The sequence below is a fragment of the Silurus aristotelis genome (assembly GCF_946808225.1).
Source record: "Silurus aristotelis genome assembly, chromosome: 14".
Lineage (NCBI taxonomy): Eukaryota > Metazoa > Chordata > Actinopteri > Siluriformes > Siluridae > Silurus > Silurus aristotelis.
The window spans coordinates 9,410,017-9,425,972 of NC_139587.1; the positions used below are offsets into that span (position 1 = coordinate 9,410,017).

Consider the following 15,956-nt stretch of genomic DNA (forward strand, 5'->3'; position numbering starts at 1 on the left):
TAAAGAATACATGGATTAGTTTCTCATTGTCTGTAGGAAAGAGAATGATGATCATATATAGTTTTATTAACATTCCTTTACATTATTTTAAACATTTTAATAAAATTAAGACAACAATAACAAGATGCAAAACAAATTTCACACAAAGATGAACAATTCTTAAAAGATAAATTAAATCTTTTTAAACAGTTTAAACTTGAACATTGAACTTAGATTAGTGAAATGTTTTGTAAATACTTATCTAAATACGAAAGCAATTTTAGCTTAAACTGCATATATGAATCTTAATTTTAGCCTAAACAATCCGAAAAAGCGCATTCAGTTCACTTATTATGCAAATATAAAATGTGTAAAGTACATTTAATAGCAAGAAACAGAGAATGGCATAAATAAATAATACTCTAAGCATATACAATTAATTTAATGAGTAACCCAAGTTCAGGATCAAACAGGGAGCAATGTGCCCTTTATAACCCTAAATAATTAAGTAAAATTCAGAAGACTTCAGAAGAATCAGTTGTTTTCTAGTATCAATGCTGGTGGTGCAAATTCACATACTGGGTACGACAGTAGGAATATTTCATAATTGTTATGCCAACAGATGCATGGCTGAAGTTGTATCCAGAGCGCACTTTACTTTATCTTTTTATAATGCATCTTTTGTAGAATATTGGACATTTTCTCTGATCAAAGCAGGTTTCTGTGTCTCTATTTTGGCTTCAGCTGATGTATGTATGTAGTTTCCTTACCTGTTGTTATTGTGGTTGAAACAGTAGCAGCAGAGTTGAAGCTATAAGCCGTAACCTTGATTTCACATTAAATGAACATCGTGTCAAGCGTTGTTTCGTCTGTTTCCTCTTGACTGCTTTCATGGCATACAAGTGTTTATGGAAATATTACTTTTTCAAATAATGTTTATGTCAAGTAAAGAGTCATTCAGCCCTGGCATTATTGTCCTGGCAAACATCACTATGAACTGTGCAACTTCTAGTCTGACTTAACCCCCTATGTGGAAAACATCAATCACTGGCGTTAAGCTGCCATCTCTCACAAGTGAGGACTCAGTTAATGGCTCAGGCTAAATGGACACCATCTGGCATTAGCAGGGGAGCAATTTATGCAGTATAGTGAAGAAGGTGAATGACTGCCATCTTCTATCAGGATCCACGCATGGGGTTTGATATTTGGCCCTATCGGCTTTTGTTTGTCCCTTGTACAGATGTATTATAAAACCACCTACTGCAAGGACAGATAAAAATCTAATGTATTTATTTATACTTAGCCAAGAGTCAAATGCAAACATTAGGATGGTTTCTAAACTTCTGCTGTAGGAGTCATGGAGATAAAGCAATAAAATGAATGAAGACTTTTTAAAGTTGCAATCAGTTTTGAAGGACTTTTGTTTGTACACACACACACACACACACACACACACACACACACACACACACACACACACACACACACACACACACACGCGCACACACACACACACACACACACACACACACACACACACACACACACACACACACACGCGCACAAACGCACAAGCATCTCCATAACTTAGTTTGCCTTATGTTTGAGTTTAGATTATAGAATTACAATTTTAAAATAAAATAAAGAAGTACTTTGAGAAGTCTACATGTGATATTTTTGCATGTAATTGCTCAAAGAGCATCATATAACCATAATTACATAGGCATAAAAGCGGACAACTCTCCAAACAAAACTTACTGCAAGTTAATAATCCCTCCATTGATGTCATACTGTATTATGAAGTCATAACACATGGCTCTTACAAACTCTTTGATGTGCCAACCATCCCTTGCATAACATCACATGATGCTGGTGATTAAATGGAATAAGATGATTTGCATATGAACATGTGATTCTGCTATCTGACTAACGAAAAAATTTTTTCATGAAAATACAAGTGCTAGTGTGTATGGCTGAAATGTCACTGTTTAGATGAATATACATGACCAGATAGTAATCAAGTCTAAATTTTTTAATAATTAGACATAGCATTTTTTTTTATTGTATTATTTTAGTTTTATTACACAGTACTACTGTATATAGCATGGTTGCGTCCCGAATTTGCAGTCCAGATGCAGTTGGTCTGCATCTGGACTGCAAATTCGGGAACTGCATCTGGACTGCAAATTCGGGACGCAACCATGCGAACCGAGCACTTTAGCAGGAATAATCAATGTAGGTTTGCTTTGCATTTTCAGTTTTTTAAACATGAACTATTGCAGCTTCTCTGCTTGTTGCAAACAATCACATCACATGTATTTATGTAAATTGTTTACCTGGAGGCAGCTCATTAAGGAAAGAGTTCTCACAGACGTTCATAGATTTTTACTGCATTTCATTTACTCTGTCTGGTCTGATTAGTGAAGTGGTGCTGTGGCTTGTTAAAAAAAAAACAAAAAAAAAACATAATAAAAAGCAGAAAGCAGAAACAGCAAGTTTAATGACTTTTGGACAAATGTATATTTATTCCTAGCGTCAGGTTTTAAACATCGTATCTGTTTAGAATCTGTGACACTAGTAGAAAAATGGTAATTTGAAGTTTAATTGCAAACCATAACCTAGCATCATATTCATAACCATGAATGAATAACTAATATTAATGCTTTAAAGGGTAATGTCACATTAACGTCCAACCATGTTATTTGCTTATCTGTACATTGGAAGGCAAGCATGTTTTTTTTTACTGTAACTCCGCCTGTACACCTTTTAGTTGAATATCTTTTTTCAATATGTTCTTTTTATAGTGTAGAGATGAGTGTTCATGCACACATCTATGATACAGTCTGCAAACTGGATAGATTTATGTATGCGCTGAGACTAATGCAAAAATGCGTAAGTGAATCCCTCAGTCATAATAACGCGAGATCCAGTAGACTCACTCCCTCGTGTGCTTATTAAATTAAAGGTATTTAAAATATCATGTCGCCCGGGGAACTTTTACTTAGATATGACAGTCTCTAAGTAGCTGAATCTGAATACATTTTCAAGTCAGATTAATGTACAAGTCAGACTTACTCCAATCCTGTTAAAATGGTATTACAATAGAAATTGTGATCTAATGATCCGTAGTTTGGGGTAAAATACGGCAAATTAGCTAGACAATTCTGACTGACAGCAATTGACTAACGATATGCAAGCTGTCTCTGTGTTGGTTTTCAGGTACTCAGTTACTGAATCTTATGTTTCTCAAGCTGATCATTGTGGGTGGGACATGGAGAAATTCGCAAAGAAGTTGGATCTAGTTAAGCTGCAAGAAATGTGTAATGTTTTGAGGGAGCTATGCGATTTGACTGCATGGCTCACAAAACAGAAAATCCCAGACTGTCAATGACTCGCAAAAAATTGGACAGCATCTGGCCGTGCAAATTTTATGTCTAGAGAAGACTGAACAGCTTGCAAAAAGTTGACTGCCAAATGCATGACTGCATTTGTATTCTGGAGGAGAAAATAATGTTGAGTATCTTTTAAACCTAAAGAGTGACTGTGCTACACAGAAAATCACACATTGCAGTCTCCATAGATTCAGTTAACCATGTTTTATAAAAACGCTTCTGCTCAGGCGAAGAATAGAGGCCTTAGGGTTTGGGATGTAAGACAAAATCAGAGATATTGAGTTTCATCTCTTCAAAGTACAATGGGGCAAACACTTCTTAAAGACTCTCTTTACTGATCTCTGTGTCTGTAATGGAAACTGAAGCCATCATTTGAAGCGGTCAATTCATCATCCCTCACTTCCTATCAAGCCTGTGTGGTGGTAACCATGGCAACAATCTGGCTTGCCAGTGCCCTTGGGATGTGGTTTCTTTCTGCAATAATTGGCCTGTGACTGAACTGTTTATTTCAAACCTTTGTGTAAGTTTTTCTTTTCTTTTTTTTTCATATTATGTAAGCCTTCCTCTGTATGCTTAGAGTCTCTGCTCACAACCAAAATCATCAGGTGCATCTCAAAACTCTAATTGATAATGTGTTGATTCTGCAATTCTACATTTTTTCGCAGTCTGTGGCTCAGAAATCAATTGAAATCCACCATCCTTAAAAGATATACCAAATATTAAATTCCTCACAGAGGCATCAAGCAAGTAAGAGAGAGGATTCTTTGTTGATGCTCCAAAGACTACAGTAAATGATACAATAAAATGAAGCACAGAGACACTAATTAAATTAACAATGGGTAAAAATAAAATAATTGAATTTAAAACAGTGAATAAGCCTTGCTGTAAAATTGAAATGTAATGGGATTAGTAGATTGTTGATCAGATTAAAACAACGTTTCAGCATGTTTTACTCAAGTCATCAATAAGTGAACTTATTTAAGCTGCTGTAAAGTGGCTCTTTAGTGAGTCTCATTTGGTAAATTCTGTATGTTTCTTATTCTTCAAAAGGAGGAGCAAAGGGAAGCAAAGAAAGAAAGCTCAAATGGTGCAATTTAAGAAATTAAGAAACAATTTGTGTTTTCACGAATCTGCTGCTTCCTCCCCTTTATCAGGAACTCCTAGTCTGCAAACAACCTCCACCCAAACCACTACACATGCACATACACACAGGTTTCCTTTAACTACAGATATCTTCAATGATCGCCTCTTTTAATTATTATACACAGTATACAGTTATGTCAAGTGTAGACTAATCCATTCTCTTTCTCTGCTTTCATGTTCTAGTTTTGGCTCACCTTTTTTTAGTAGTTTTGCTAATTAACTGTGCCATTTTAATTACCTTTTGTTTTACAACCATTTTGCATTTTGACAACAAATGCTCTATGACTTCACATGTAACAAATTGTGTTAATTGCCAAAAACACATTAAATTTCACATAATTTTAAATGTAGTATGGAATTACTATTTTGTAACTTTTTTCCACCCTTTATTTAAATGTGAATGTGATTTTTAAACAATTAAATACATTTTTCACAAGTGGTTTTATCACATTTTCACATCACATGATATACAAATGGTCAAAGATTTGTGCAATTACAATACACACCTACTGAATATTAAATCTGATTAAGTTTTTATATTTGTATTTTCAGTTTCTAATTTACTGTTTCTATAGCAATGTTTGCTACTGCTTCATTATATTTACATCATCAGTAGGGGCTTAAGAAATTGCTTTTTGCACAGAATATCTGACTTTAAGAAGCATATTGACATGGCTAATACCCTCACAGACTCTTAGTGGATGGATTAGATGCCTCTTTTCCTCATTTGTTTTATTAGATTTGTCTAATGAGCATGAGCCAGCATCAGTAAACTAGAAGACTGCAGACTAGGATTTATACAGCAGCATGTTTGAATATAAAATATTATAAAGAGATAAAAACAACAAAAAGATAGTTGTTGACAGGTCATACAGGTCATATGTGTTCTTGAGGTTGATGTGTTGGAAACAGAAAAAATGGTTAAACGTAAAGAATCTGAGTGACTTTGACAAGGGCTGAATTGTGATGGCTAGACGACTGGGTCAGTGTTGATAGGTTCATGGGTGGCCACAAATCACTGATGTGCTCAGTGAGGCCAGATCCCTCAGAAAAGACTGCTGAAGAGCTGTTTTGCCAGCACTTTATATATATATATATATATATATATATATATATATATATATATATATATATATATATATATATATATATATATATATATATATATATATCAGAGATGGCAAAAGTACATGCATCCATATGTTCATTTATCTGATATATATATATATATATATATATATATATATATATATATATATATATATATATATATATATATATATATATATATATAAAAAAACATTAAAACACGGTGGTGAAATTACAGCATTATTTAACGCAGTATTTAAGTGTTAAATGGCTGATTTCTGTAGACTGCTGCTGAAAATGTCATTGCTTTTCCAAAGACACATCCTAAAACATTCCATTACTTTCTGTTACAACTAATGCATTAAACTAAAGCAGTGTTTCAGAAATAAACCGCTTGACGTAACCATTTTTACTTTTTTGCTCTCATCCTCTGCAGGTGAATGAATGCGAAACAAAGAGATCCAGTGGCAGAAACACACTACTCCATCCTGTCCTCTCCTCTCAGGGCATGGCCCAGGTCCAGGATGGACAACCAAAAGAATGTGACAGGTGAGCTGCTCAGTTAAAATTAAATGCAAAGTGGAGGCTAGAAGAGCCTAATTATACAGTCTCACAATGTTGAAGAGTGGGCAGAAAACTAGCACTGCAAATAACTTCATTATTATTCCTAATGAAGCAAAGGATGCCAAAAGAAAAATTCTCTCCGTTTACACAACACCAGCTTTAGATTCTTTGTATAAGAATTATATAACTAACCCTATATAAGACTTAAAATCTAGATTCATCTGAACAATTTATTTAGCAAATGAACAAGCTAACATTTTTATGAAAATGAGAAATTGACAGAATGCTCTCATGCAATATTCTCACTGCTACTAATAGCTTTCATTCACTTCCAAGTCACATTAACATTTTTATGAAGCCATCTATGCTGTGAGTTTAACAAGAACACTAGCAAACTATACACTGTAGGCTAGTACTGCTAGCTAACACACTGCTAACTACACTACTAACTTTCATTTCATGGTAGCCACATTAGCACAAGCCTGGAAAGTCAAATCAGTGGCACAATATGAAAAGGTTAAAATGCACTTGTTGGACTTATTAGTTTTGCTTATAAATATTTACACAAAAATATAATAAAAAAAAATAAGTGTAAATGATACTGGGGACATGCCTCTACCACTTTTTGAAAGTGTACAGGATTAAAATCCTTTATATAATAGCTCTTATAGGAAAGGAATCCAGATGATTTCTACGAATATATCACTGAGGCCACTGTCTTTTATCATAAAATGATTGCACCCAGATGACTTTAACATGTCATGATTGAGTATCCAGCAGATTTGCTTTCCTGCAAACCTGAATGTGTGTGTGGATCACACAAAATGAAATGGACAGATTATAAAGCATACAATTATTGTGGCTAATAAGAACATTCCCTAGCTGTGGCTGTCATTACTAACCCTAGCCTTAATCAGCTCAGGGAAACATTTTATAAGTGGTGTATCAAAAAAATTCAAATACTATTTTCAATGCTTCTGATTATTCTTAGATTACGATAAGTGTTTAAAAAGCTGATGTGGTTTTCAAATTTAAGTGTATCTTTTCCATGACATTCCTGTCCCAAGCATGCTCATGTTATCCTGCTGTTCAGTACAAATTTACTTAATTTGTTTTAATTAAAAATTATAATTACTAAAATATTAGCTACCAGTTTGTGTAGATTCCTGTGTTACATTATAATATTTATATATTTATGGTAATATCATGGTCAGGGCACACCGATGCCTTTAGAATCCTTGTGCATGTTTGGATTTTGCATCCATACTCATCAGGGTAGTATATATTGCTAATAATAAAGACAAAAAAAACCAGGATATAACAAATTTTATAACTATTGCAGAATCAAGTGCCTGGCTCACCGGGACATTGTTAAGTAAGAGTTAACTCTTATGCTGTTTTGTCCCAGTCCTGCAATGTTAGAAGAGTGTCAGGATGGCATGGACAGTGGTAGCCTGACGTCTGGCATAGCTCGAAAGGTCTGCATCCAGCGCCACCCGATCCACGGCTTTGGCTTCATTGCCGGCAGCGAACGGCCTGTCATTGTACGCTCTGTCTCTGCGGGTAGGACACGTGTCTCTAGCAGGACCTGGGGACCAGACGTCTGCAGCCCACTGGGACACAGCAGCCGTCTGCTCCACCAGGCCACCCAATCTCATCTACGCTAAAAGTGACTGCTTGTTTTATTGTATATACTCGTATTTGAATGTCTCAGGTGCACGGTGCATTGCACATACACTCAATAACCCAAAATATCATTTAAAATTCTAATTGAGTTGCTATACCATTAAGGTAGAGGTGATCCAATTGGTGGCTTCATGAGCAGGTATTGAGAAGAAATGATCACCTATAGCCATGCTATCTAATAAAAAAATTACACAAATTCTGTATGTTGGCTTGCAGACGGGCCATCTGATGGCAAGCTTTTTGCTGGTGATCAGATCCTAGTCATCAACGAGGAAAACGTCAGTGACGCTCCCAGGGAGAGAGTCATAGACCTTGTAAGGTAACATCCTTTATTGTCACCAAACGTAGAAGGGCATTGTCATGATGCATATCTGACTATGTTTCATGTATTGCAAATTCTCTGTGTCCGTATCAGATTAGACCCTTTATTTCAGCTATGTTTATTTTTGGTTTCATTTGATTTTGCACCATACTGACTTTCTCCTATGCCTCTCTTTACAGGAATTGCAACGATTCAATTGTACTCACTGTGCTGCAGCCTCTACAGGTGATTGCTTTTCGTCTATTATACAATATTTTTCTTCATACACCAGCGACTTTTATTGTCAAACCCTCTCTTGAAACATTATTCGGAATTACTTTTTTTCTTTGCAAAATAAAAAAAAAAATCCTCTGTACAATAACATCGTGAATCTTCTTTGTCAGCTTCGCCTAATTATGGAGTCTTATGCATTCATGCATGTAATAAAACTTTACTTTGAATTTATTTCGCTGAATTACAGATTTCTGTAATTAATAAAAAAAAGTTCTTCTGAGCATTCATTTCATGACTTCATTTAAAATGTATAGAATTGCCACAAATCTTAATCAGAAACATATACACACACACACACACACACACACAAGAAGGCAGAACACAAGAAGGTGTTTAAGAAGGCAGAATAACTGCTACAATAAGGGGACAAAAGTATCTGATGAAAAGCACCTTCATTAAGCTAGGAATATACATAAGATAAGGATCAGATTCACATCTGTGAAACAGCTACTTACCTTGCATGTGGCCATGTTGCTCCTTGTCACCATGCGTTTTACTTTTTTTTGTTCTGAATGAAAAATCTGACGTTTCAGTTTTTTCACATTACATGCTCGCCTTCAGTACTAGATTTATTGGCAGATTAGCAAAGCAAGCAGATGCACCAATGAACTTTGCTATTTCCTTTAAAGTTTTATATTTTATGAATTAAAATTTTTGCAATTTCTCTTTGGACATTTACTGAAAATATGAGAAGAAAATTAGAATGGTCACTTGTCACGTAGTCTACTTATTTGACCAAATGTTGTTAGAGAGAGTATAACTTGTTACTTGACATTCACTTATTTTTCTTCTTTCTCTCTCTTTTGTTTCCTTAGTCGCCTAAATCAGCCTTCATAAGTGCAGCCAAGAAAGCTCGCCTGCGAACCAATCCCCCCAAAGTGCGCTTTTCTGAGCAAGTGTCCATCAGTGACCCAGACTCAGTATGTCCTGCTGCCTGTCACGCTCATCTTTTTCCCCAATTCATATCAGATTTAACGTGCTTGGGGTGGTTTCTGAAATGAAAATCATAAAATATTGACAAGTAGCACAGCACCGGGATACTGGGGAACACCAAGAAGGTGGCTGCCAATTTTGTACAGTGATTTGTTTTGACTGTCATGTGGCCCATGGCAGAATGATTCAAATTCGAAGGTTAATATGTTCCTCAGTCGGTGGCCTTCGTGGTGCCACATTGCAGTCATTTCAGACCCTACTCATCTCATTGCATCATACTGTAGATCCCATTATCCATGGGATAAATTCTGTCTCATTGTACACCCATTCCACCATTCTGAGAAGCAAAGGAAAGTGATATACAAACCTTTCGGCTGTTCTGACTCCCTCATTCTCACATAAGTACTCCTTTCACAGTGACCTTTCACACTATATACAGTAGCTTAAGGTAAAGACAGAGCATATATTCTTCAGGGTATTTAAAATATTGGCTTTTTAAAAAAAAAAATCTTTAGTTTATGGTGTGGTTTCAGAGTTACTCTACCCAAATTCCAACCATATAGATTAGGACTGAAGCCAGACAAGGAGGGTATAATAATTCATGAATTATTATTTAAACTCACGTAAAACATTCACCACACCTTTAATGAACCTGGCACCAAAATTGAGCAACCGCTTCTGATGTCTATTAATGAAATAATGGAATTCAAGGGCAAAATGGCAAAAGGGGAAAGCTGTTAAAAAAGATGCAAATTAATGGACTATGCTCAAGGAAATCCCAGAATGAAAGCAGGTTTAGTCTAGAATCTTATTAGGTGTAGTATAATTAGATGAAGAACAGAGACACACTGCACCCAGCTGTGACTTAGTTTTCCAATAACACTTAATGTTGTTCCTAGGAGTCCATTCATTTGTAGCTTTTCATTTGCGCTAAAGCTGCCATCCCCTCTAGCTGGACATGGGCATGGGTCGATAGTGCCCATGTTAACATTTCCTTCCATGGGTTATGTCCTATACAGTCTCATATCTGCCTTGCGAGCAAGGAAGATTGAACACAACACCCTCGGGTGCTGCGAACACCAATTTAAAAAAGAGGAAGAATGGGAGGGGCGTGCAGCTCTCCTGGAAGAAGAAGCTCGCTGATCAGGCCTAGAGGGCCCAAATCGGTAAAGATCAAACCACCTCACCTGAGCCTCCCCAATCATTTCAGTCCATCTTGCGCGATTGGCAAATGAAAGACTAGAGGACTGTTTCATCTGACTTTGCCAGTTATACTTTCTATTAGAGAACAAGAAACTATAAGGGAGTTACAGTCAGGCTTCATATTTACATCATGTCATCATTAATACCCTCACTTTCCTCATCAGTTCATTTTTGATACAATATTCCTGAGTCTCAAAGTGTTATTAAGAATCAGATCACCTGCTTCAGTCACCTGCGGTCATCAGATGATGCTTCTGATCTGCTCTATGACGGAGGCACAGACTTGTCAACAGGGGATCAAGACCATAGCAGAATTTAATGTGAAAAGAAGGTTGCAACAAAGAAGCAAACCAAGCGAAGAAAAAAAATCCAAAGCAATGAGGTTAAAGCTTCCAGTCTATAAGGACCATTGTTTTAACTTCTATAATGTCTGATGAGCAGTTCATACAAAGCTTGTAGATACCAACAAAGAATAATTTTTACTACAATGCAGATAAGTGCCAAAGTACAGGAAACATCATTGGCATTGTTATACTGTTGAAGGTAGGATTTGGATCCAAAAATACATGTACAGTTCTTTAAACTGGTCATCTTCATCCCAACCTGAAACACTTCTATACTGACATGAAAGTTCTCCTTAAAAATAATTTTACACTTATCCACAGGGCATGGGGGTAACTAAATGGTTTGAGGATTAAAAAGAATATAAATGATATGCTATGGCCTTCTTAGGACCAGAACCAAAAATCATCTATGGAATGGGAGATTTTGGAGAAAAAAATAGAGTATACTATATACCACTATCACCAAAACCTGTAGTGTAGTGTAGCTTTTAGTGGCACAGCACATTTCTAACACACTTTATTTTGTGATTTTCCCTTAATCTGTCAAGGGTATTGAGTATTTAGTTCTGTATATACTCATAGGTGGTGACTATATTAAAATCAATTTTCACATCTAATTGAAGTATTGGATTACATTTGCATGAATAAATTAGTCTCAAATCTTTAATGCAATAATAGGTATTATATACATTGTTAGGATTATTTCTTAATACAATATTAATAATACATAAATACTAAAGAAACTCACCACCTGTTTGCTTAGTGTATTTTGTTCAGTTACAATGTATTGCATTTTTTTTTTATTAGTTTTTTTTTTTTATACACTGAAGACATTTGGGTTTGAGATTAAAATATAAATATGAAAGAATAGAACAGAATTTCAGATTTCATTTCTTGATACTTATATGCTTTTATATTATACTTAGAATATAAAAATATATTAAACAAATTAGAACATGGCACCTGTTGTTTATACCCAACTGAATTTTTAAATGTTTAAACAGACAATAATTCTGAATGCCTGCTACTGGTATGAGCCCTGGATTTTTCCTGTCAAGACTGCATTTGTCATTAAAAAGGATAAAACAACATGAAAAACAGAAAGCTGTCTATGGGACAAATGTCTATGGGACATGAAGTTTGCCATAGCCAATAAACAATTTGAGAAGTCCTAAAAAAAAAAAAAAAAAAAAATGTAAAAGATCAGCCAAGGAAGCCAATAGCAGTTAATGACAGAAGAGCTGTGAAAAAAACTTTACAGGGCAGGGTGAAGATATTTGAGCTTACCATTTGTCGAAGAAACATAAACAATTATGCAAACCACCCTTTGGCAGCAAGAATCAGAAGACCAAGTTGTTATATTGACCAAGAAATATTGAGATGAGACCCAAAGATCTAGAACCAGGATAAACCTTTACCAAAGTGATGGAAAGGCCAAAGTTTGGAGAAAGAAAAAATGTGCTCATGGATCAAAACATACAAGCTTATTGATCAAGCACAGTGGAGTTAGAATCAGGGCTGCTTCAGTAATGGTCTCACTTTGTATCAGCCATCTTTGTTGATGATTGTACAGAATGACACAAATCATAAAAAAAGGTTTTAATTGGCCAAGTCAATCATCAGACCTAAACTCAATTTAGCAGCAAATCTTGAAGAGAAGACTGAAAGGAGAAATCACACTTAACAAAACCAAAACAAAAAATTAAAGAAACTGTGGTACAAAACAACCATACCTAAAAATTGGCTGGTCTTTCACCAAAAGTGGCATGTTCTAAGATATGTAACACATCCAAAATAAGAAAATGAAAGCGTAAATAAAATTGTTTATTTTAATTCTAATACCTATACCAGTGTAGGGCAAAAGTTCTATTGCATAGATATAGTTTATAGCAAACTGTGTCTACTTTTCATTTCTAAATATTGACTACTATTGGAGACTATTTAATTAAATAGAACCCCTTTCAAAATGCACTGTACAAACTGAGACTGACTTTTTGATAATGGTATTAGTGTGTGATAAGTGCTTGTAAAGTGGCTACAAATGATTTTCATATATAATGTGTACTATACAGTATATAAAACATACAGTATAACAATGTATGTAATGCTTTATTATAGAATTTTGCTTACGTAAAAAGTGCCACATAAATCATTTCAGTTTGCATTTAAGTGTATATGAGCCATTGAGCCAATTGTAAGAGGAAAATCTATTTTGTTTGACAGCAAATAATTTTTAAGTTGTTAAGTTTTTGGTACAAGACACAGGTAATAGGTCACGGTGTCATTACGCATCACGTAAAGTTTAATGGATCAATCGCATTCTGAACGAGAATATTTTTTATTGTAACCCCATTCAGTTTGCTCATGAAAAGTAAATTGTCTAGCGTCAATATTAACAGCGCTGCAATAAAACTACAGCAATAAATAATCCAGTCACGACATTCTTTTAATAATATTAGAAAATACTTCCTCCAAGTATTCAAATTGATGTGAAAGTCATGGAAACCATAGTGAACTTGAGCTAGAACTCAGCATGAATAAATTCAGCTGCAATGTCTTGATTGTGCATACATATTAAAAAGATGCACTGGAGAAATTAAATAAATTGGACTTTGTTCTAGCGTGTACTCTTGTAGACTGCAAAAGAATAGTTTTATCCTCATTCTGTCATCACTGCTTCAATGAATTTGCATCGCAAGTTGTAACAGTCCTTGTCCTTTTTACTGTTGTCTGATTGAATATTGTACTTTTCTCCCTTCTCATTGCCAAGTTATAATTCTCATAACCTTTATATTTCCCCCTTCCCTTTTAACTGATTTAATGTCCTTACTGTGCATATAAATGATCATATTCTTTATGCAAAAGTCTCTCTGGTCTTCTTTTTTGTACTATTTCTTCTTTCTTTATACTCTCCATTAGACCATGCTGAAAGACGACTCATTGCTGCTCATACCAAATGTGTTGAAGGTGTTCCTGGAGAATGGGCAAATCAAGTCCTTTACTTTTGACAGCCGCACCACAGTCAGGGTAAGCGTGTTTTTGGGCGATGCCGTGTTTCAAAACTGCCTTTTCAGGGCATTCAGTGTGTGATTAATGAATAATGCCATATCCAAGCATTCAACATGAAGAGAAACTCTGAGTGCAAAAACCTGCTACAGTAATTCCTTTTTGAATCACTATGAACTACTACAATATGCCAAACCTTTACACATGAGACATGATGAATAGCATAGCATTTGCAATTCATAAAGCCTTAGTCTCTAAGCTAAAAATCTTAAACTCATTAAATTCACTGTGAGCCTAATTCTTGGCACATTAATGCAATTAATTACTGGTATTTAAATGACTCACTCTTGTCAATGACATATGACTGAAAGTAGAAGGAACAATTAGTGTCTTTTAACTGGCGCATCAGGAGGACACAGACATCGCATAGCTGACTTATTTAAGCTTCATTTTTAAACATTTTCACACATTTAAAAAGGGGGGAATTTGATGTAGCCCTTCATCTAGTAGTAAGGAGGAAAAAAACCTTGCATCTGCTTGTAATTGTTCTGGACTTGCTTGAAATAAAATGTGAATTTAAACAAAAAAAAAAAAGCATAAAAAGTGTATTACTGATTTCACTAATTCAACCTTGGAGAGGCCTTTTATTTTCATAGAATGGCTTATGGATCATTGTTTTGAATGGATTTAGCAGCAAGGAAGAAAAATAATCAGATAAAGCAAACGGTTTCAATGCACGTCTACAGTCAATCCAGGGATCAAAGAGGATGATAAGTGGGTGACGATAAAATATTACTACCAACTTAATTTTTTTTCAATTAATTACATTGTAAAATGCAATAGCTAACAAGCAACAGCCATTTGAGTGAAGGAAAAGACAGAGTGAAATGTTCAGATGTGATCCTCAGTGAGGCAAAATCCTATTTCAGTGAGAGAACCCAATAGCATTTTCATTGATTTAGCAGTCAGTCAATATTACCAAAACAGATTAGCATAATTTGAGGGGCAGAGTGCTGCTTTAGCAAACCTGTACGTATCAGTAACTGTGCCATTGGACGTGATTGAGACCCTGTGCACAAAAGCCCAACTGAGCGCACATGTAATTATTCGCTTCACATCAATATGGATCTATGATGCCCTGTAGGAGCAATGCAAATCTGCTTAAGCCTCAGCAGGAAGCATTCAGAAGCACTAAGGATACAGTGTTTGCGTACAACACATGATTCCTTCATTTATATTCCAAGACCTTTTCCCAAGCACAGCCATGAGACACCAAGAACCCCTGCACATCTGTTCCTATATACAGTATGAAGGATCATGATGAATGCTCATCTCAGTTCAATCGATTCCATTGTTGCATTGTTGGAGTAAATGTCAAACATGTTGACAAGGTACATCTCTGCCTCCATAGAACAAACCTTTACATGGTAAATATGTTGATGTCATGAGTTAACTCACGATTAATAGTTTTTAATACTTTAATCAACATGGGCATGGACAAATGTTATATAATTTTATATATAATGTTATATAATTAATACTCAACATAGAGCATGAAGACAAAATATTCTTGTAAAAGAAATTAGTGTTTTAATTTTACGTAAATCATCAGGAAATGAACGGAACGGAACCCAATGTTTTCACATGGACGGTTTTAATTGCTGGATGTGTGCATCATGGTGGATTTTGGTGCTTGATCAGACCTCTGAGTAAAAAAAGGACATCGTGAATAAGCATGAGGGATTGAGGGGTTCAATTCTGTTTAATATTTATTTTTTTTATATTTTAATTTTTTTATAAAAATGGTCAAACAGAAATGCACACTGCATTAATCGCATGTTAATGAAATGAACAAAATGTATTTTGACAGCCCTAATATATATATAAAACACGTGCGTGCATCTCATTTGCACTTAAAGTGATAGCATTTTAATGTCTTACCTGAAACTGCATTAAAAGATTCCATTCTGACTGTGGCACTGGAACATCATTGCCATAAACTGAATTGATTAGGCAGATATC

At 35.1% G+C, this 15,956-nt stretch overlaps 1 protein-coding gene across 4 annotated transcripts in view; it reads left to right on the forward strand.

Annotated features, from left to right (window-relative positions):
- Positions 1-15,956, forward strand: part of frmpd3 (FERM and PDZ domain containing 3) — a 147,459-nt gene that overhangs the window by 119,741 nt on the left and 11,762 nt on the right. For 2 of the 4 annotated variants that reach the window (XM_083560163.1, XM_083560166.1), the window contains exons 3-8: positions 6,040-6,152; positions 7,576-7,730; positions 8,070-8,172; positions 8,355-8,400; positions 9,264-9,368; positions 13,848-13,955. In XM_083560163.1, coding sequence (XP_083416289.1) covers positions 6,112-6,152; positions 7,576-7,730; positions 8,070-8,172; positions 8,355-8,400; positions 9,264-9,368; positions 13,848-13,955 — 558 coding nt within the window. In that variant the 5' untranslated portion in view covers positions 6,040-6,111. Of the gene's footprint in view, positions 1-6,039; positions 6,153-7,575; positions 7,837-8,069; positions 8,173-8,354; positions 8,401-9,263; positions 9,369-13,847; positions 13,956-15,956 lie in introns of those variants that run through there. The other 2 variants (XM_083560165.1, XM_083560164.1) reach the window with 2 other exon arrangements.